At 30.8% G+C, this 24,228-nt stretch overlaps 1 protein-coding gene across 1 annotated transcript in view; it reads left to right on the top strand.

The window, feature by feature from the left end:
* LOC126890587 (programmed cell death protein 10) overlaps positions 1 to 24,228 on the top strand; it is a 63,128-nt gene that overhangs the window by 1,251 nt on the left and 37,649 nt on the right. Inside the window, exons 2-3 of the mRNA XM_050659653.1 lie at positions 140 to 317; positions 23,823 to 23,955. Of these exons, the coding sequence (XP_050515610.1) occupies positions 140 to 317; positions 23,823 to 23,955 (311 nt within the window). The remainder of the gene's footprint in view (positions 1 to 139; positions 318 to 23,822; positions 23,956 to 24,228) is intronic.

Below are 24,228 nucleotides of genomic sequence, written 5' to 3'. Positions count from 1 at the left end.
ACTTACGTTACTTTGCCAAAAATGTATCGATATTGTTAATAATAAAAGTAAAACTTTCGTTCTTCTTTACTTAACAATCATATATTTTTTCATTGATTGATTCCACTTTTAGTATAACAGTTTTTTTATTATTTTTTAGTTGGAGAAGCAAGATGTTTCAGCATCACAGACACTTCGTTCTGCCCTCACAAAGGCAGAAGCTTCCCATCCGGGACTTACATATGATTTTATTATGGGCATTTTACGAAAAGGTGATCTAACTGTGAACATGAATGAGAGTATCTTACGTTTACAAGGAGCTGTATCAGATTCTGATGGTAAATATGAATTATTTGATATATTAGCTTCATGTTTATGATTTGTTGGAAGTTACAATATTTGCTAATGGTCACTAATTTTGCTAACAAAAGTCAGCAAAAAGTTATTACAAGCTTCTGTTCACTAGCTAAAAGTACTCTTAGAGCTTCAGAAGTTGACTCAAAGTAATCGTGGGGATTCTTACTAGATGCTTCTCTAAAACTCATTGAAATGGTCAAATTATGACCAGCCTCAGAAATTAGCTCGTTTTTCCAAAAATTTTATAAACAAATTCAATTTTGCAAAAACTGTTTAACAGATCTGGAAAGTTTTTTGCACACCATTCAAACACCACAATGACCTCAAATTGTTATTAGCAATATTCAAAAACAGCGATTTTGTCATCCGTTTTGCAATAACTTTTTTGTTTATTTACCGATTTTCATTTAGCGTATCTCATTCGATGTATCTTTTTTTTTTTGAAAAAGTTACGTGTGGACGTCAAATCTCTAAATAAACAAGTTTTTAAGTTATGAGCAAAAAATTAAGTTTCACATTTTGATTGTTTATTTAAAAATTGTTCCACTAAAGCTAACAAAAGATAATCGATACAACATTAGCATAATCTCAAAGTGGCTTTAGAAAAGGAAGAAGTGTGCAAGATCACATCTTCACTATTAAACAGTTCATTGAGAAAACGAAACTCAGAAGAGGAAAAGCATATTTTGTGTTTATCGACTTACAAAAAGCGTTTGATCTTGTTCCTTGGCAAAAAGTATGGTTGCTCCTGGAACAAAGAGGAATACCAACCAAACTAAGGAAGAATATCGAATGTCTATATAAAAATATGAAGAATTGTGTTATAACTAGAAACCTCAAGTCAGAAAATTTTATAGCAAAAGATGGTCTAAGACAGGCAGGAGGACTAAGTCCAACATTGTTTACGTTGTTTATTGACGAAATAATTAAAAAGTGTAGCCAGAGAACAAAACACCTATTTGTAGGATACAAAAATTTGCAACTGATTGAAATATCAGAATGAGCAGAATCTCATACTACACATTTCAAATTTCAAACCTCGTCTTCTCCGTTATGTCAAGTAAAAACCTAACCTTATAGACTAGTGGCACTCCCCCAAAAATAAACGCTTATTTCTCGAGATACTTATCACAGTATGGTGAATGGCTAATTTTGGTCTTACTTTATGTTTTTGATGGTGCTGAAAACAAAAATGATGTTTATTTTGAATTGTAGATGGGTTAACATTGTCAAAATCGCAATTTTACCCTAAAAATAAAAAGAAATAAAATAACGTTTTTCTTAAAATCAAAAGTTGCACCATTTTTTTTTTTTTTTTTCATAAAACATTTTGTTCTTTGTACTCTATATTTTAACACAAACTTGATTAAAAAGCTAAATTTTAAATTTTGTCACTTAACTGTTGCGATTAAACTTTGCAATTCAGGAATCTGCACCTTTTACTTCAAACAATTTATAACTTTTATTATAATAAGACAGAAAGATTGAAACAGGTTCCATTGTCTTCAGAAAGATGAGATATATATACTGTAAAAATTTCAGAAAAAAAAATATTAAAATGGAACAGGGTTGTAGCGAGTTAAACGCAAAAAACGTGATTTCATTTTTTTTTATTTTTAGGGTAAAATTGCGATTTTGACAATGTTCTTCCACGTAAAATTCAAAACAAACCTAATTTTCGTTTTCAGCACCATCAAAAATATAAAGTATGACCAAAATTAGCGATTCACCACACCATCGTCAGTATCTTGAGAAATAAGCATTTTTTGGGGTGTGTCGCTTGTGTGTTGGTTAAAATTATAAACAAATTAGTCTGTCACTCAACTTTTTTATGTAGACATGAAACTAATGAAATCTTACGATAAAATGTTTAAAAATTAATAACTTCTCTTTTAATTTGTTTAATTATTTTGGACAAATCTCGTTGTTATCAAATTCCTGAAAGATGACAGTAAAATTTTACAGCGATCAAAAATACAGCGAGCTAATATTTGAAAAATCTTCAAAATTTATTTTTCGCATAAAATTTGATTTTTGAACATGTTCCACCATTTCTAGAAATAAATAGACTCCATATTTGGATTCAGAGACCTTGAAAACTTAAAGAATGACCAAAATTGGTCATTCACCTTAAAGTTGATTTTTGTGGTCAGTATAACCTAATTTTAGGGGATGCTAATGCTCACCTACCGCGCCCACGATTCAGTCGGCTACGCACACTATTTTTTACTCTAGTCGGAACCCAAAATACTCTTTGTTTATAACACTCTTGTTTAAACAATCTTCAACATTTTTTCTTGCTAAAAATTTTGTTAAAAGCTTTGACTTTTCTTATAAAAGATTGGTTAATTTCAGCTCTTATTGTTGTTAATTAACATGCCAGTGATATTTAAAAAAAAATGTGCCATATTAGTCCCCAAGGGTCGTAGGACCTAAAATTTTTTATTAGAAGTTGTGTATTTTAACCAGCTTTCCGCATTTTTTATTGCCATTTAATCTGATCTAATTTCTACGGAATTATTGTAATTGTTTATAAGCTTAAAAAGTGTTATTTATTAACAAATAATTTTGTGTACATTCATGTAATTTTTTTTTACTTTTTTTTTCATAAGCTATTAGTATACAACTTATCGAAGGAAATGAGCCCCGGATTATTGAGATCCATTCAGCCAAATTAGCTGGGCTAGCCTCAGAAATTAGCTCATTTTTCAAAAAATTTTATAAACAAATTCAATTTCGCAAAAACTGTTTAACATATCTGGACGGTTTTTTGCACACCATTCAAACACCATAATACCCTCAAGTTTAGGTATATTTAAACATATTTTAATAAACAATATAATTGGTATTAACAATATTCAAAAACAGCGATTTTGCCGTCTGTTTTGCAATCAATTTTTGAAGTTATACTTCTTTAGGCGCGATTTCATTGAGGGTGAAATTTTATTGATCTGCGCGCATGCGCACACCGACAGTATGGTATTAGTCGTTATACGGGCTCTGATTGGGTGTTAAAATGATCTGTCAATAATTGTTCAATATGGAAGTTATCGGTAAACAAAAATATTGTATATATTAGTTTTTATTGTTGTCAGGACAGAAATAAAATCAAATTTATAATTATAGTGACTTTTTAAATAGTTTTGAAAATCCGCAGGTACGTAATTCTAAATGTTTCAGTTGTATTCCAATAAAAAATTATCTTCATACCTATCTATTTGGAAAATGTAAAAAAAAATTATGTAGTTACCTATTAGTAGGCAATGCTTTAATTTACATAACCTGATTACAAACAAACTTTCTACAAATATTCATCTAATATATCGTTTTCTTACTCTATATTTTGTTGTATTTTAATTCGACAAAAATCAAACTAATAATTTGATTAAATTCATATAAATAAACAAAATGTCAAAAAGTTTATGGTGTAAGCGTTTAGGTTGTGTATATTCCCACATGACGTATACGCGAATGTGATGTAGTGGGAAATCGCTTCAACTCTCGTACGGCGCGGTAGACGTGAAGTGGGTTCAAGCCCCAAGCAAGTTGTTATTTTTTTATTTTTTTTTATAGATTTTATGATTGTAAGTATATTATTATATAATTTTTTTCAGAAAATACGTATTTAATTAAAATTTTTGGCAACAATTTTTGTTCAGAAATCATTTGTGGCATTTTTCAATGTGTTTGTGTGTGTTTTATTCTTTTATTTTTTAATTTTTGGTATTGTTTTAATAAAAATTTTTGAAAAGTAGTAGAGAAACTGTTTAAAGTATATTGCTTTCGTTGAAATCATATAATAGAAGTATAACTTCTTACGTGCGTACAAAGTACACACACATTCTTTTTTTGTTTATTAATCGATTTTCGTTTAGCGTATCTTATTCGATGTATCTTTTTTTTCTGAAAAAGTTACCTGTAGATGTCAAATCTCTAAATAAACAAGTTTTTAAGTTCTAAGCAAAAAAATAAGTTTGATGTTTTAATTGTTTATTTAAAAATTGTTCCACTAAAAAACTGATGAATCCCAAGATGGTAGTTTTTTGTAATATCTCATACTACACATTTCAACTGTCAAACCTCGTCCTTTCAGTTATGTCGAAAAAAGGCTTATTTTTTACTAACTTGATTGATCTACAGCTCCTCATTTCATTGCAAACTTTCGTTGCTCATCGAGTGGCTAAAATAGTACCATTATTTGAGGCTTCCTACTGGCAACATGTTCGATCTGAGTTAAATCCCGTGGATGTATTATACTATATATTTATATAGTATATATAATATATATGTATACAGACCATACATGTAATTATACTGCCCTGCTTAGTGTGCTTAGTAAAAACGATCTACAATTTTCGTTTTTTCTTGATAAGGTTATATTACACTACTATTAGACATTTATCATCTTATTGCTTAGTCAGAAAGTCCTTTCTGCCATCTCAAATCGAACAAAAGCGTAATTTTTTATCCTTTCTACAAGTTACAGCCGTTGTGCTTAGAATAAGCATCCTATATGCTAACTACTTAGTTAAAGCGTCCTATCTGCATCAAAAATTGTGAAGATAGGACTTTTTGGATAAGTAAGTCATGTTTGAATCATTCAACAGGTGAAATTAATGTGGACCTAATGCTTATACGAAATATAATATGACTATAAAAATAGTGGGAAACTATAAGTCATATGAATACCCGATCACTTCTCATACAGATATTTGAAAAATAATTGGATGTGATAATTTCTATTGATTTATTGAAATATAACGGGTGCGGTGTATCAAGCTGTATTATATTACAATACTGACGAAAAAATCTTTTTCTACGAGCGTGCAAAAATGTCTACTTTCGCGCACGCATTTTAGTTTAGAAAGTTTCACTTTTCCGCACGAGTGTTACTTTTCCGCACGCGGTTTTTACTTTTCCGCACGCGTGTTAATTTAGATATGTTAATATGGCCTTAAAGTAATTATAATACATGCAATAAACTAATATTTAGATATTATTTACTAATTTATTTCAAATATATCTTATTGTGTTCCTGTTTTAATGAAATTAACGCGACAATTCGATGAAATAAAATTATTTTGACATAATATTCGAAAGTCAAATCGGTAGACAATAACAGTCGTTTTGAATCATCGTCATGGAAACCAAGATCGTCGTCATGCTAACTAATTATATTGAAAGTTTGGTTTTGACAACCTTGTCAAATAATTAATTTGTGTATGTATTTTCATATTAATTAAATTAATTGATTAAGATTTGGTAATTTTTTAAAGACTCTTAGAAAAAATATTGTTCCTAACTCTTGCAGAAAGTCTCTTTTCCGCACTCGACTGCTTGCCGAACTCCCGCTTCGCGTCGTTCGGCAAACTGCAGTCGCGTGCGGAAAAGAATGAATTTCTGCACTTGTTAGGAAAATAACTATTACAAAGTGAATAAAACGCATAAATCGCATAGATAGAGATTGCAAAGAATTATTATTTTAATTTTACAAATTAATACTTAATAATAATAATTTAATTTGTCATATCAATTTGCTAGTTTAGTTGGGAATAAGCCAATTTTATGGCTTATTCCCAACTAAAATAGTAAATTGATATGACAAAATATTATTTGTAAAATTAAAATAATAATTCTTCTGAATTACGTTATTAATTCATTTTATAAAGATTGTTTTTGTCAGTACTGCGCAATTTAATTTCGACACCGCCATGATGGTTGCAATTTATAGTGATTCTTATTCATTTCAATATTAGTTACCACTGGGGATATTAACGTTATCATGTTGACACTGTTCAGAATTTGGGTTGGCGCTCCGGTTTATTGGATTTATTGGCTACGCAACCACTTTAACATTTGTTGATAGTCTGGGAAAATTATCGAAAAAATGCCATTTTTGGGAAAAGTTGTTTAAGCTATTTTATTGCTAAAATCGAATCTTAAGATTGCATATATTAGTAATATGGGGTATGACAAGTCCGCAGAAAGTGTGTTATTTTATGTATAAACAAATTAGCACTCCTAAATCTTCTTTTTTTTTTTCAATTAGTGCTCTGTAACTCCCAAGATTTTTCCTTTAAGTCAAAAACACTCAAATAAAAATTTACCGTAATTTAGTACAAGTTTTTTCCGATTTCCTTCAACAAAAATTTTACTCAAAAAATCCGAGTTTTCCCAAAAAAATCTGCAATTATCAATTAAAATTTTAGGGAAGTAATTTTATCAATTTATCAATAATTAAATAAATTGACATCAAACAGAGAGGGGCTAAATTATGGAATAAATTCTTTTTCTCTATTTATCAATAATTAAATAAATTGACATCAAACAGAGAGGGGCTAAATTATGGAATAAATTCTTTTTCTCTAAAATGGACAATTTTGGAGCAAAAGCCCGAAACAGGTCGATTTTTATTTTTAGATTACAATTTTTTGGCATATATTTCATACTAGTGACGTCATCCATCTGAGCGTGATGATGTAATCGATAATTATTTTAATGGGAATAGGGGTCGTGTGGTAGGTCATTCGAAATGGCGTTCAATTCTCTATTCAGTAATATAAACATTAATATCATTATTTATACAGGGTTCCAAAAAATAATTTTTGAATTAAATTAATTGGCGCATAAATAAGAATGTATGTAATTTATTTAACTCAAAATACATTGTACTGCTGTCAGAAAATAGAAAAAAAGTTTATTTCACAAATAAACATTTCTTTTCGCTTAAATTAAATCACAAACAGCCTCCCTCCTACCTATTAGCAGCTTGAACATTTAATTTAAGCTAAAAGAAATGTTTATTTGCCAAATAAACATTCTATTTTCTGACAGCAATAGAATGTATTTTGTTAAATAAATTACATACATTCTTCTTTTTGCGTCAATTAATTTAATTCAAAAAATTTTTTTGGTCACTCTGTATAAATATTGATATTAATGTTTATTAGAGAATTGAATATTAATAATTAATAATTAATAGAGAATTGAACGCCTTTTCAAATGAGCTACCACGCGACCCCTATTCCTATTTAAAAAATAATCGATTACGTCATCACGCTCGGATGGATGACGTCACTAGTTTGAAATATATGCCAAAAGAAATTTAATTTAAAAATAAAAATCGACCTGTTTCGGGATTTTTCTCTAAAATCGTCCATTTTAGAGAAAATGATTTTATTCCATTATTTAGCCCCACTCTGTATATCAGGAGACCGGCGACAATCTAACCAATAGTTTAGCAATAATTAAAATGTTAATTAAAAATTTCGGTCGAAATAATAACCAGAAAGATTATCATACACCAGAATAACTATGATTTTCGTATAAAAAAGCACTATACCTACTTATTCAATGTACTTTACAGAATTGAAATTGGACTATTTGAGTGGTCTCAGGAATGTTATAAAGAAACTACTTTTTGGCTTATAAACAAATAGAACCCCTCAGAAAATATTAGATTAAATTAAATTAAGTTAACGCTGTTGAAAAGGGCAAGGCTTCTGTGCCCTTTTCGAAGAAAAAAAAATTGAATTGCGAGGAGTGGTTCCAGGTATAACCGGTCAAATTTGACCGGCATTTGCGACAGAGTTATAAACAACAGGATTTCAATCTTTGGACCATTACCTTTTTATTCCGGTCCTCTTTGTACATACAAATTTTCATATCTTCAAGACACTAATAACAAAAAAGATTTATGTTAAAAAAGTTATTTGTTGAAAATTAAAGATTTTGTTTGGAAACCCTGAATTTTCCGAGGAAAATTTCCGCCGACTGAAATCGGAAAAAAATATCTATGTGCAGAATTAAATTACAGTGAATTTTTTGTGAGTGTTTCTGGTTTAACGTTAAAATCTTCTGAGTTACAGAGCAATAATTGAAAAAAAAAAAAGACTTCGGAGCGCTAATTTGTTTATAAACCAAATAGCACACTTTCTGCGGACTTCAAATTCAAATTCAAAATATCTTTTATTAAAAAAATTGTAAACAACACACTTATAGCAAATTGCCACAATAGGGAACTTGCATAAATTTTTAAATTCGAAAAAAATGTTATAAATCACAACAGAACATAATTTAAAACATGTATCAAAGATAAAAAAGTTTTGTTTGTCTTTCGTTTGGCCCCTAAAGACGATTAAAAATTCAAATTCAAACAGGTGGTCCAAAACGCATCGTGACGTCACTTTGTTTTACATTTACATTTTTCCAATAAAGTAAACAGAATTTTAAATTAGACGTTATAAACGTCAGTAGAAAATACATTTATGTGACGTTACAAGTGTTTTTGATCGTTTGACCTATTCATAGAAAATTTGTACTTTTACAAAATGATTTTATTTTCAATAGTAAACCTTCGTTCCTTTCCTTCAAAAACAGTATAAAACTACAATTTTAACAAACTGGTATATATTATTACAATGACATACGATAAATGTCTTTAGAATATAAATATTTTTGACTTATTCCACGACGATGAGCTTGCTAAATACCCAAGTAGGTGGAGGCCAATAAACTAAAGAATGAGAAGAAGAATATACCTAAATATAAGGTTGTGTCTAGGTATACGCTAACGTGTACGCAAATAAAAAAGTTAGAGTGTCAGTGATTTCTTATTTTTTATTTGTTTAGTGTTTGTTTTTAAATTAACTACGGAGTGCGGACAATTATTTAGTTCTTTTAATGAGTTTAAGAACATTTTAAAACAGTACGCAAAAGATAAGAGACTATAAATTAATATATATTTTTTTTAGTTATAAATGAAATAGTATTACCGTAAAAGATTAAAATAAAAGGAAGACCTAAAGCTTTCACAATAATAATTAACTTGTTTTAAAGCTATTATCCTTGTGGCATTTTTGTAATCAACTATTCTAAATGGGAACTAAGCCACAATTTAACTAAAAAATTGATTTTATTAACGTTTCTACTTCTAAACCGGATGTCGTTGTCAAAATACAAAATATTATTAAATTAAACAAAAATGTTGTTGCTTAGTAAAAAAATTTTTCCAATAATTTATTTAATCTGACTAATTTTTGTATTTTGACAATGACATCCGATTTGGACGTCTAAACGTTAATAAAATATTTTTTTAGTTAAATTGTGGCTTATTTTGCATTTAGAATAGTTGATTATAATAATTCACTTATGTATAAAAATTATTTTAACAATATTTTGTACCTACATGTCATGTCAACTAAATACATATAATTATTTTGCTAACCTAAATATATACTTTTATATATACACATTGATTTATTACAATTAAGTTTGAAACATCTGAATAGTTCTGCTTCCCGTCCTTAACAAATATGGTTCCATCAAACAAACACTAAACATATCAAAATAGCATGTACCAAAATATATAGTAACTGCGCAAGCTAAATAATGACGTCACTGGCTTGATGAAGTTTAATTCGCGTCTACCTAACTTTTTTATTTGCGTACACGTTAGCGTGTACCTAGACACAGCGAAATATAACCATAATAAAAACTAATGCAAAACTATGTGACGTCACGTGCCGTTTGAACTATTTTATACCGCTGAAGCCTTTAAATATGTATTTCTAAGTTATTGCGAGTTTTTGAAGCGTGAAATTTTGGAAATCTCATTTTTAAACAAAACTGAACATTATTATCTAATAAAAAAAATGTGCAAGTTCCCTATTGAATAATAAGTGTCTAATATACATACAAAATTACAATTACAACTACTGAGTTAAAAGTTAAAATGTGTGATTTAAAAACTCATACACAGAATATGGTTCTAAATCCAATAAAATGCTTTTTATTTCAGTTCTAAATATATTAAAATTCTGTTGCAATTTAATTCTAACAGGTAATTTGTTAAAAAAATTTATACACGAATATGTAGGTCCTCTCTCTCTGTTGCGACTAGCCTATGTATAGGAAAATTAAGCCCTACATACCTAGTGGGTATGCTGTGTTTTGGCTCAGAATGTGTAAACCTATCCCTATTCTTGAACAGGAACAGTAAACACTCATATATATATAAAGCCCTGCCACCGTTAATAATCCTAACTCCTTAAATTTTCCCCTACAGGTCCTTAGAGCTTTTATCTTGAGCATTGTTCTTATTGCTCTCTTCTGAGCAATGAATACTCTATCAACATCAGTTCCTCCGCCCCAGAAAATAATACCATATCTGCGCACTGGGTAGATGTTTGCAAAATAAACTGTCTTACGGTGTTGTAAATTCAAATACTTAGACATTACTCGTAATGAATAGCATACCGTGTTGATTCTTTTGCGAACAACACACAGATGCTCTGACCAATGCAGATGTTGATCTATGTAAATACCCAAGAATTTTGTATTTGTTGATAATACAGCAGTTTGATCGTCCAACTCAATCTCCTCTGGAATTATTTCATTATTTTGCTTTGTGTGAAAACAAACACAGTTAGTCTTCTCGGTATTTAAAACCAATTTATTTTTTAAGAACCAATTCTGAGCTGTTTTTAAGTGATCTGAAGAAATACTCAGAAGATCCTCAAACGTTGATGCTAATGTTAATAAGTTTGCATTATCTGCAAAATTTACAAGGTGAGACTCACTGCTCAGTATTTCGCTACCAAGATTGTTAATGTAGAAAACAAAAAGAAGTGGTCCCATCACACTGCCCTTAGCAATACTAAGTTGTAAATTCCCTTCTTCTGAAGAAAACTGTTGTCCTTCTCGAGTTATAATAACTTTTTGTCGTCTGTCGGTGAGATAATCTCTTATCCAGTCCCGAGCAGGGCCACGAATTCCATATCTTTCTAGTTTGTCGATCAAAATATGATGATCTATGCTGTCAAACGCTTTTGATAAATCCAGGAACATTCCCAAGGAAATCTCCCGTTCTCCGATCCATTCAAAATCTTATCCGCGAATTCGTATGTAGCTGTTTCAACAGACCTTCCCTTGAGATACCCATGTTCTGACTCAGCAATTAGGTGGTCATTATTGAAAAACGTTATAAGTCTTGTATCTCTATAACGAGATTCAACAACAATACAGGGACCTAAATAGAGAAGTAAAAAGAGAAGTGATTAAAAGAAAAAACGCAACCTGGATCAAAAAATGTGAATACATAGATCAACAATTAGGAGGAACTAGGAGTTCAGAAGCATGGAAGATGATAAAGAATGTCAGAACATCACATAAAGGTGGACACACAATTAAGAGTATATTATTATCTGATGCCGAATGGGAACAACATTTTAAGGAATTATTGGTAGAAAAACGACCACAATACATAACAAGAATACAAGAAAAAGAGAATGATATACAGAGTGAACACGAAATACAACTAGATAAAACCAAAGTGGAAGAAGCTATTAAAAATATGAAATCCCGGAAAGCACCCGGAGCTGGAGGAATTAATCCTGAATTAATAAAATATGGACCACCCAAACTATGGGATATGCTTAAAAATCTTTTCGAAAGATGCCTGAATGGAGAAAAAGTACCAGATGAATGGCTAACATCACATATTACACCCATACATAAGAAGGGACCTAAAAATAACCCCAAAAACTATAGGGGAATTGCAGTCATCAGCACCATTGGAAGATTATACTCCAGGCTATTAAGAAATGAAATAGAACAAGAAATTCAAGGAAAGCAAGCTGAAGAACAAGCTGGTTTTCGTGCGGGACGTTCAACGGTAGACAATCTCTTCACTTTAAAAATAGCACTAGAAAAAAGAATACAAAGAAATCAGGAAACCCACATCGCTCTTATCGACCTAGAAAAAGCCTATGATAGTGTCCCCATTATAGAACTATGGAATTCAATGAAAGACATCGGTATCGATGGAAAACTCATACAAACAACTAGAATGTTGTATGAGACCACTAACACCAGAATCAGAAACGGCAAAAATTTCACTGAGGCATTTAATACTTCAAAAGGCCTCCGACAAGGATGTTGTCTATCTCCCACTCTCTTTAAAATATACCTTGACCAATCCTTACAGAGGTGGACAAAAGCAGTAAAACCGATGGGACTGAAAGTGGGAGATGACTCCCTATTTACATTATACTTTGCGGACGACCAAGTTGTAATAGCCCAAGATCAAGATGACTTAAGCTATATGATACGGACGCTAAATGAGCATTACCAACAGGCAGGATTAGTAATAAAATATGGATAAGTCAGAATACTTCATAGTGGGAAACGAAGACATTGAAAACCTACCATTGGAACAAGGACATATTGTTGGTGTGAAACAATGCAAATATTTGGGAGCTATATTTAACAAACGAGGAAATAGTGAAGATGAAATACAACACAGGATCAATAAAGGTAGAAGCATCACTAGATCCCTCAATTCAATTTTATGGGACAAAGATATCAGGAAGGAAACAAAGAAAAGAATATATGAAAGTATAATGAAGAGCGCTACAATCTACGGTGCAGAAGTTTGGGACATAAGTGCAAGAAATAAAAAGAAGCTACTTAGTACAGAAATGGACTTCTTGAGGAGAAGTTGTCAGGTTTCCAGATTAGAACATGTAAGAAATGAAACAATTAGAGAACGTATGAAGGTGGAAAAAACTATAATGGACGATATTGAAAAGAGACAGCTGACATGGTTCGGGCACGTTAAAAGAATGAATGAGACTCGCTGGCCGAGAAAAATATTAGAGTGGGTCCCACCGGAGAGAAGAAGAAGGGGACGACCACGGAGAAGCTGGAGGGACAATATTCAGGACGCAATGGATTCGAGGCAATTAGATGAAGATACGTGTTACGATAGAAAAAATTGGAAGCTGGGTATGGAGAGGCGGCGACAGCCGTAGAAATCCATTATATATATATATATATATATATATATATATATATATATATATATATATATATATATATATATATATATTGCACATTGCTATTTCGAAAATTTTTGAAAATGTCGGTAATAAACTGATGGGTCTATAATTTTCCAATTTGGTTTTATCTTATCTCCCTTTTTATGTAAAGGTTTCACTAGGGCTAACTTTAGTTGGTTAGGGAAAATACCATACTTAAAAAATTATTAATAATGTGGCACAATGGTTCTGCAATCTCTTCTGCACAATGTTTCAACAGATTCGCTGAGATCCCATCATAACCTGCACTTTTTTTATTTTTTAGCTTTGATATGATATTAAGAATTTCAGAAATAGTTACTGGTATACAGTCCATTCATTTTACATATTCCCAACTGTAAACAAACGCACATGGAAGCTAAACAGGGTCGTCCTGAAGTGTATCTTAAAAACCAACACGCTACCTACAATTTAAATTTGCAGACTGACCAGTTTGGACCTGTAAAATGAGAATCCGCCTCGTTTAGGGCAATAAATTACATTTAACAGCCTCTTGACGAATGAGACGGCGAATACTAACACGTGCGTTTGTTTATAGTTGGGAATTTGCTATGTGAATGTGGTGTAAGAAAAAAAGATTTGTTGTTATATGGAATACTACATGAAAAAGTGGCTTGAGGTTGAGCTTTTATTAAATTAGGACCTGCATGAAGTACAAATTTGTTAAAGTTATTACAAAATATCCTCAGGCTTACCACTAATAACCGAAGTTTGATCGACATATTCTGTAACTGTACCATTAATTTCCCTAACAATCTGCCAAACACATTTTGATTTGCTTTCACTGTTATTTATACGTTCTTCATAATAAGCACTTCTTGCATCGCTCAGGAGACGATCGTATTCCTGCTTCTTTGTTTTGTAAGTCTCACTATATACCCTGTCAGACCTACTAAGCACTAGAAGGATGTCTAGCTCATTCTTACATGCAGCAACCTGCTGATAAGGTTTTAGTATTTTTTTTTGCCGTACATTTTTGCTGAACTGAGACTATAGGAAAGCAATAATCAAAGGTAGACCTAACAATGCCGACAAAAGCATCCCATTGCTCATTTACCAATGATTCAGGGGTAAAAAACACTGAGTCCCATTTTTGACTAAAAAGCACAGACTTGAAAATATTTTTATTTGTAATTGAAAAAATTATTTTTTTAACTTTTTTGAGTTTTCCACTTATTTGCAAAGTAAAGGACACCTTCTGGGCAGTATGGTCAGACATATGAGTGCCTACCACCTCTGCATCAAAAATGTTTATATTAGTGTAAATATTGTCAATACAACTTTGAGAAGTCCTACTTACCCGTGTATATTCTGAAATAGAAGGAGCAAAATTAAAAGACTGCAATAATTCACTGAAATCTTTAGCATTACTGTCCTTAACATTCATTATATCTAAATTAAAATCTCCAGCAATAAAACATGTGCAGTGCTCATTCAGTAGTATATTTAGAACTGACTCATGTTTTACTAAAAAGTCATGAACAGGTTTTGTGCTTGTTCTGTATATACATATGAGAGTTCTACGGCAGAACACTCAAAACATTGTTTTTATAAAATGAGAGTTCTACGGCAGAACAGTCAAAACATTGTTCATCGCCAAATATGGTTATGTCACTTCTATGTACGTAAAAAAAATGAAAGAATACCCATTACACCAGGGAAATAAGGTAAAAATATACCATGTTCGGGACACTTGAGCAGCCAGGTTGCAAATGGGTTTTTTGGGTACTATATACCTAATACATTATAAATACAAAAATGCCCGTCACAGTTTGGACGAGAAATTTAGTTATTAACAAATAAGGATCAAAAATAAGAGTTTTTTCGTTTAAATCGCTACTGGTAAAAATAGGGTAATTAAATGTCTTATTTATAATATTTTTCTTTTAGTAGATAAGCCAAGGTTTAAAATAGCGTTTTTTGAATTTTGGTCCGATTATTTGTTGCTTCGGATATTGCAAAATAAAACTAAAATTTCGAAAATAAAAAATTTGCTATAACTTTTGCGAAAATGAATTTAGGACTTTCATATTGCACGAAAAGTTGAGTCAAACAGTTCATACAATGCACAAAAATTTTTAAGACGATGCGTCAATTAGTTTAAATTTTATTCAATTTGTTTATCCCAAAAGAGCTTTTTTTTTTTCGCAATCTTATTGTTCAGAAAATAATAATGATACAGCAATTCTGTGAAAACAACATGAAAGAAGAATAGTCATGTTTTCAACGCATTTAAAAAAATCATTAAAAAGTCATTTTTATCACTCAAAAAACATTTTACTAAAATAGAGTCATTTTTGGCTGATAAACAATTTGAATAACTTTGTTAATATTGACTGTAGGCTAAAACTACAATGGAATTTGAAAACTGGTATTTTTATACGAATTTTCAATGAAAAACCTTTCGCCTAGGTTAATTACGGTCAAAGTTAGCCACTTTTTTTATTTAATTGGCGGCTACTTTGTTTATAACAATTAAGCAACCTAACTAGAGCCATTTAAAGTTGAAGATCTATAGGTTATGTGTAAAAGTTTTAGTAAACTTTGAACCTCAACAGAGTGGCTAATAAAGCTTTAAAAATGGCGTCCGAACGGAATTAATTCGTGGTCGGAGGAGGGGAATTACTAAAATACGTGCACTCAAAAAATGAAACTGATTCTGCAAACATATGCTGCGATTAATATCGCTGGAACTTGTTGATGGATTTTGATCCTAATTTTTTTAATTTGTATATACTCGTAGTCTTATAGAGTACGTTATGTACACACAACCCCACCTAACATTACAAAATGTTAGGGGTAACTCCCCTTATCACTCAGGGATATGAAAAGTAGATTACGACCGATTCTAAAACCTACCGAATATACATAAATAATTTCATAAAAATCGGTCAAGGGGCCTCGGAGGAGTATGGAAACTAACACTGTGACAGGAGAATTTTATAGATTTAAATATATAGATGGCTATTAACAAATAGGGGTTGGTGATAGAAGAGTGAAAATTAAGGGTTGTATGTATTTTTTAATTCTACATCATATAACAGTAAGGTAGATAATTTTGTCTAAAAAAATAAAAAAAAATGTCAGGGGGTAATCCCCCTTATAACTTATGGGTATAAAAAATAGATTAAAACCTCTTCAACGTCCTACAGGATAAACGTATAAAATTTTATAAAAATCGGCCAAGCCGTTTCGGAGTAGTATGGTAACTAACACTGTTACAGGAGAATTTGATGTATATAGAAGTATATGCGAATTAAATCATAAAAGTGGTTACCTTTTAACATAATTAACCTAGGCAAAAAGTTTTTTCTAAAAATTCGTATAAAAATACCAGCTTTTGAAATCCTAAAGTAGATTTACTCTATAGTCAATATTAACCAAGTTATTCAAATTGTTTAGAAGCCAAAAATGACTCTATTTTACTAAACTTTTTTCGGAGTGATATAAACGACTTTTTAATGATTTTTTTCAATACTTTAAAAATATAACTATTATTCTTGCATGTGGTTTCCACAGAATTACTGTCATTATTATTTTCTGAACAATAACATTGCGAAAAAAATGCTCTTTGCGATAAACAAATTGAATAAAATTTAAATTAATTGACGAATCGTCTTAAAAATTTTTGTGCATTATATGGAATGTTAGACTCAACTTTTCGTGCAACATGAAAGTCTTAAGGCCATTTTCTCAAAAGTTATAGCACATTTTTTATTTTTGAAATTTTAGTCTTATTTTGCACTTTCCGAAACAAAAAAAGGATCGGACCAAAATTTAAAAGGTGCCATTTTAAACGTTGGTTCATCTACAAAAAGAAGAATATTATAAATAAGATATTTAATTACCCTATTTTTGCCATTTTTGAGAAACTGCCATTTTTGACCCTTATTTGTTAATAACTAAGTTTCTCGTCCGAACTGTGACGGTCATTTTTGTATTTATAATGTATTAGGTATATAGTACCCAAAAAATCTATTTGTAACCTGGCTGCTCAAGTGTCCCGACAAAAACCTTATTTCTCTGGACTACATGAACGACCATATAAAACACGCTGTATTTTCGTGTCACCGTGTCACACAAAAAATTGGCCAGCGTAAGCACATGTAATAATTACTGTTACATGTACTTGCACTGGACAATTTTCTTTGTGACACAGTGACAGGAAAATACAGCGTATTTTATATGTTCGTTCATGGGTATTCTTTCATTTTTCCGACTGTACGTACTCTATACCATTCCTTAAATAAATAGCTGTGCCTCCATATCCATTTTGCTTGCAAAATGCTGATGCCAGTGAATATCCCACCAAATTATATGCGGACAATTGATCAATGGTTTTCCAATGTTCGCTCACACACATAGCAATTCATCGTTTACAAATTCTTGAAGAGCATTATGAGTTGTTCCTATCGATTGAAGGTTTTGGTGCACTATACACACCTGGTCAGAATCATTTTTTCAAGTTGATTATTTAACCTATCTATTGAGGTGCTAGATTCTTCAGGTTTAAAAATTCACTAAGATAAAGACCGACTGGCCAAAAATCAGAAGTTAGGACTGTGGGCACGCTCTCTTGTGTTACTCCAATTTTAAAAGAGCTAATGAACTTTTTTTTGCGCAACTTTTCTATGACACTGTTTTGAACCCCATTTTCTTGCATGTATGATTGCACATATTTGCTGTTGAATCCTCAGTGAGGCCCGACAAGAAAATCCAACTATAACTAGACACAATGGGGGCAATTTTAAGATTGGAAGTTCCATTTCTTTTGCCTTGAATGGGTGCTGGTCGTTTATTTTTTAAGAAACCCCTTTTTCTTTGAGTTTCCCAACCATCCTTATGTTGATTTTTACTTGACGATGATGGAGCATTTTGATCCGTTGTATTATTAATTTGAGTCTGTTTTTCATGTGAAGACTTAACAGTTAGTCTTTAATAATCAGGTTTTATTGTCTCGTCGTTATTAATGTTTAACACATCATTCATTACTAGCTGAGTTTGTGTCTTCATAATTTCTAAACTAACAACTTTTTCATTTATTTTTGACTGACCTTGTATGACACTCTCATTAATTTTCGTTGTGTTTCCTTGAAGTTGTCCATCTTTGTCTGCTGAAACCTCTTGTTGTTTTGTTAAAATCAAGGTAGATTGTTGTGGTACAACAAGACTATTGTTTTTATTGCCCTTGGGCTGTTTTTTGTCCATCTGTTTATCCTTTTGTAACTCATACATTTTTTCTTCTAGAGATACTATTTTCTCATTCAAAAGTTTTATTAAGACTTCCTTTTCTCCTATTATAGTGTTTTTATCTTGTATTGTTGCTCTTAATAATTTATTTTCTTCTTTTAAAGAATATTCTTCTATTGAAGTTGAGGTTAGGTTGACATCAGCTTTTTCAGCATGAAAATTGTCAGTAATATTTTCACTGCAGCACGTTTTTGCTCTCTCTGCACAACTGGAGTGATAAACTGAATTACATTTAGCACAACACACACCAGATTTTACATTATTGCTACAACCTTTACAAAGTTTCTTTAGGATATCTAAGCCGCGAAAATTATCGGCGGCGGCCATTTTGGAGACTTTGCATAGCTATATTACTAATATATGAAATCTTAACATTTGATTCCAGTATGTCCAGCAATAAAATAGCTGGTACATAATTTTCCTTGTTTTATACTAATTTTCCCAGATTATTACCTTACATCTTTCATTGAGTTGATAGTTCACATTGTGGAAATTCTCAATTATTATATTTCTAATTTAATACTATTCTATCTAATTCCTCCAAAACCAGCAAATTTCCATAAAACCCAGCCATATTAATACCTTTTGTTTTAGTTTTCCTTGCAAGAAACAAACAAAACACATCTCCTATACTAAACCTAGCCTCGCTTTCGGCCATTCATTCATGTCCGTGTCACAATAATTTCGACTCGAAATTATAATGGGTGCGTTCGGACGACCACAGCGGCTGGACAGCTGAGCCAGAAGTAGCTGTCAGACGTCACCGCTGGAAGTCAGCCGCTGAGAGATTTACTAAGCTTTCCCTATCACGGCTGGATTCAACCACTCAGCCGATTTCTGCTGACAGCCAGCCGTTATGGTCGTCCGAACGCACCCATTATCAACCACTTTTTATGACGTCATTTCGTTAGTTCAACTAAAATCCACAAGGCTCGTACAGTCGCATTTCAACGTCGCCATATTGATTGCGACTTGTTTTCAGTCGAAATTTGAATTAGAATCAGGCCCCTGTATACATGTGGGCTAATCAACATAATATTTTCTCAGAAGATTTGCACACACATTTGTGTTTGCTCACAATAATTAAAGGCACCTTTTTTTTTGAGTGAATTTGATGGCCTTGGCCGAGCCAATTAGCCAGACATTTTGTTATTTTAAAAACAAACAAATTTGATTTTTCAATCAGAGGAATTTTTTCTGTATTTCTAACTCTAAATGCATAACAAACTAACATTATTATCTACAATTATTATCTAAATAATACTCTGTTTTGGTTGTTCATTTTTTTTGTAAATTTTTATTTTTTTTGTATTTTTTGTTGCATTTTTTTTTAAATTGTTAATTTGTTTTTTTTTATTATTTTTTTTATTGTTATTTTTTATAAATTGTTTTTTTTACTACGCTAAGACGTAAACCCGATTCATTCTCGCGGAGGTTTACATCTTCTTAGTTTTTTTTTCTTTTTTTTTTGTTGCTTTTTTTATTTTTGTTTTTTTTTTCTTTTCTTTTCTCTTTTTTTGTTCTTTTCTTTTTTCAATTATAATATACAATACTTACTTAAATCTACAGGGTTTAAAACAAAATATCAACAAAACAAACATGTTTGTTTTGTTTTAACAAACATGCCTGCTTTGTTTTAACAAAATTTCTTAAATACAGGGTAAATTTTATTGCTACAATCTATATTTACAGTTTTTGATATGTTCGTAAATTGTTTTTAATATATTAATATCTTCAGAAAATATCAAATTGTTCAGGTAGGCGGGAAGTGGAATTTTTAATATATTAAGGTTATCATAAAATTTGTTTATATTTACTGATTGATGTGAACTTCGAGGAGAATATGTAGTAGATCACCTTCTTTTCCACACTCACAGTTAGGTGACTCTGTGAGACCCAAACTGTACATATGAAGGGGGATAAGAGCATGATTACATCTCAATCTATTTATAACTCTTATGAAATGGCGATTTGTTTGATACAGAATGAAACCATCTTTTAATGGGAATTTCAGGCTGCATTTGTTTGTAATTACTACCAGTTCTCGTGTTTCGATAATACCTTTGCCAATTTTCTTTTTGGTGTCGTCTACTAATAATATCAATATCCGAAATGGGTAGTAAGTTCATGGGAAGTTCTTCGCCTATTTCTAGAGCGGATTTGGCTAGCCTGTCTACTATTTCGTTACCCCTAATGCCTGCGTGTCCCTTTATCCATGAAATAATGATGTTTTTTCCTAAATTTGCAATTTTATTGTAAAGAGTCATAATTTCCAGTTCTATATGATTGAGTTGTTGGTACTTATGTACGTTAGTTAGTCTATCGACGACACTCTTACTGTCTGTAAATATTATGCAGCCATAGTAGTCCAGGGTAATAAGGTTTTTTCCATGACACTCGAGCAGCCAGGGTACTGAAGCGTTTTTTCGACAGGTAATACCTATAAGAGCAAATTGTAACTATTTCCTGCGTAGGATCTGGCGGCCATTTTTATTTATAAACAATTAAGTGTCAAAAAATGGCATTTTTCCCTTTTTTTCAAATCAATGGAAAACAGTGAAAGTTATGGTTTTTTTAGTACAAATATCTTTGAGATTATGGAAAAAGCTTTAAAATGACATATTACAAAGTTTGATACACTCATTTATTGTTAATATAATTGCGAAAAAAGATCGGAATTGCAAAAAAAATTAATTTCGCAATATCTATTGTAAAAATTAGTATACAGCTTTGAAATTTTTGTCATATAAGGGTTCTTTGGTGCTTAATATGTGATAAAAATTTCAAAGCGATTCTTTCAATTGTTTAAATTTTATTCAAATTGTTTATCCCAGAGAGCATTTTTTTACAATAACATAAGTCAGAAAAAAATGACGTTAGAACCATTCCACAGGTGTCAAATGAAAGAGCATGAGATATATTTTCAACTTGGTTTAAAAAAAGCGAATAAAAAATGCATTTATTAGTAATAAATAATTATGCAAAAGTATCGTAAATCTTTCCTTATAAACTTTTTATTTTGTTATATAAGAAATTATATATATTTATTACAATTTTTTATCAATTATGATATAAATAACATTACTTGGTAGTTGTGCACTTAAAACAGGGTAAAAAAGTTAATTTTTTTGGAAAAAGTTATTCAAAAAGTTTATAAGGAAAGATTTACGATACTTTTGCACAATTATTTATTACTAATAAATGCATTTATTATTCGCTTTTTTTAAACCAAGTTGAAAATATAGTTCATGCTCTTCCATTTGACACCTGTGGAATGGTTCTAACGTCATTTTTTTCTGACTTATGTTAGTGCAAAAAAATGCTCACTGAGATAAACAATTCGAATAAAATTTAAACAATTGAATGAATCGCTTTGAAATTTTTATCACATATTAAGCACCAAAGAACCCTCATTTGACAAAAATTTCAAACCTGTACACTAACTTTTACAGCAGTTATTGCGAAAATAATTTTTTTTTGCAATTCCGACCTTTTTTCGCAATTATATTAACAATAAATGAGTATATCAAACTTTGTAATATGTCATTTTAAAGCTTTTTCCATAATCTCAAAGATATTTGTACTAAAAAAATCATAAGTTTCACTGTTTTCTATTGATTTGAAAAAAAAAGGGAAAAATGCCATTTTTTGACAGTTACTTGTTTATAAATAAAAATGGCCGCCAGATCCTACGCAGGAAATAGTTACAATTTGTTCCTATAGGTATTACTTGTCGAAAAAACGCTTCAGTACCCTGGCTGCTCGAGTGTCACGAACAGGGTATATTTTTGTCTTATTACCCTGGCCTATAGGGTTCGTTACTAAATATGCGTCTAAGCAAAAAGTATCGCTATCATTTCAGCGGTGTATATCGATGATTCACAAGGCAATTTGAATAATTTTTTAAATCCACTTTGAATATTGATTATTGCACATCCTACTTTGTTTTGTACTTTGGATCCATCTGTATAGTAAAACTGATAATGAGGCCACTTATGAAGTATAAATGATTGAAAAACGGCTGGATTTAAATTAATATCCATAAAAAAAGTATTAATTTGTTTTGAGAAAATTTCTTCTAATACATGGGAATACATAGGTGAAACTTGATTTTCATAAGTATAGAAAGTACTTCGGTATTGAGATATTTTCAAGTAACTATCTACAAGAAGGGGACATTTTTTCTTTGTCCAATATATATTTATGAGTTAGATCTAAAATTGATAACTTATGTATATCCTGCAGATAGTTTGTATTTTTTCCTATGGTTCGAGTAATAAATTTATCACTTAAAAACTGTCGTCGAAATTCCAGGGGTGGTTCTATCGCTTCAACTTCCATTATATTAACGGGTGTAGACTTCAAATATCAAAGACAAAGTCGAGGACATTTATTTTTTTGTATTTCTAATTTATTCAAATGTGTGTTTGCAGCAGTTCCATACAGATGACAACTGTAATCGAAAATAGGACGAATCATAGTACGGTAAAATAAAAGAGCTATATTTGGAACGACACCCCAATTAGTTCTACAAAAGGCTTTTAGAATATTCATTGCATTTTCAGACTTTTTTATGATATGATGCATGTGATCCTTCCATAGAAGTTTTCTGTCTAAATAAGTACCGTGATATTTTATACAATTTTTAATAGGATATTGAATTAAAGGCACCTTTGTAGGCGAAATGTTTATTGCTAAGTACTAATAAACATTTATAAATACTACTATTTAGGAATACCTACACAACAGACTTTATGCAAATTTAGTTTCTTTACTATTATGCAAATAACACCGTAATCTTGTACTAGGTTATGTGCAAATATCAACCCCTCTTTTCAAATAAAATGGCCTGGTAGATTTATTTTCATTTCATTTTACATTTATTTTGCTCCTTAATGATTATTACTTGTAAATAAATTTGTTTTTCTACAAGCGTTTTGTTACATTTCGTTATTTTGTGCAAATCCTTCAGGTAGATCGCACCTCCGAGGTAGACCGCATACTATTAACAAAACTGTAAAATTTTAATTGTAATTCATATTAAACTAAAAAAGTCCTATCTGAAAAATTAATAGTTCTACATAACTTATACATTATTAATACTTAGTTAAAAAGTCCTATCTATCAAATGTTAAACTTGGAGTTGTTTTAGTGATTGCCGGTAAATGAAAAAAAAAATGTAATCCTAATGAACTACTTTGTACAAAAAACAACAGTCTGCCTTTTAAAATCAGGACGGCACAGTATTAACTACAAATATGGCTTTTTCTCAAAAGTCTAATATTGCTAGTTAGGACGTTTTTACTTAGCAGGGCAGTATAGAGCTCTCAAGGAATTAATTTTCTTTCGATGTTTTAGTTGTTGAATACCGTCTAACTCGTTCGGAAGATGCATTTCAAGAATTAAACAGAAAATCAGCAGCTCTGAAAAGGATACTCAGCAGAATTCCAGATGAAATAACTGACCGGAAAACGTTTTTGGAAACCATAAAGTTAGTAAAAAATAGTTAAGAGAAAAAATATAAACTTTAAGGAATAAAATTAGGGCTAGAACTGATAGTCTAAGATACGATATAGGGTCGATCTGCACCGATCTGTTTAGTGGATAAAAATTATTGGATATGTAATTTATTATAAAAAACAAGGGGTGCCCTATCTAATTTTTTTCTGGCTATAATTAATTAATAATAAAAAAAATTATTTTTTTTTATAAATTAAAAAAAATCGACCCGGGCAGATATTATTTCAGATTTTTTGGATCATTC

This window comes from Diabrotica virgifera, chromosome 8 (assembly GCF_917563875.1).
Source record: "Diabrotica virgifera virgifera chromosome 8, PGI_DIABVI_V3a".
Taxonomy (NCBI): domain Eukaryota; kingdom Metazoa; phylum Arthropoda; class Insecta; order Coleoptera; family Chrysomelidae; genus Diabrotica; species Diabrotica virgifera.
The sequence above is the reverse complement of the archived record's forward strand: the minus strand, read 5'-3'. Positions and strand labels throughout refer to the sequence as shown.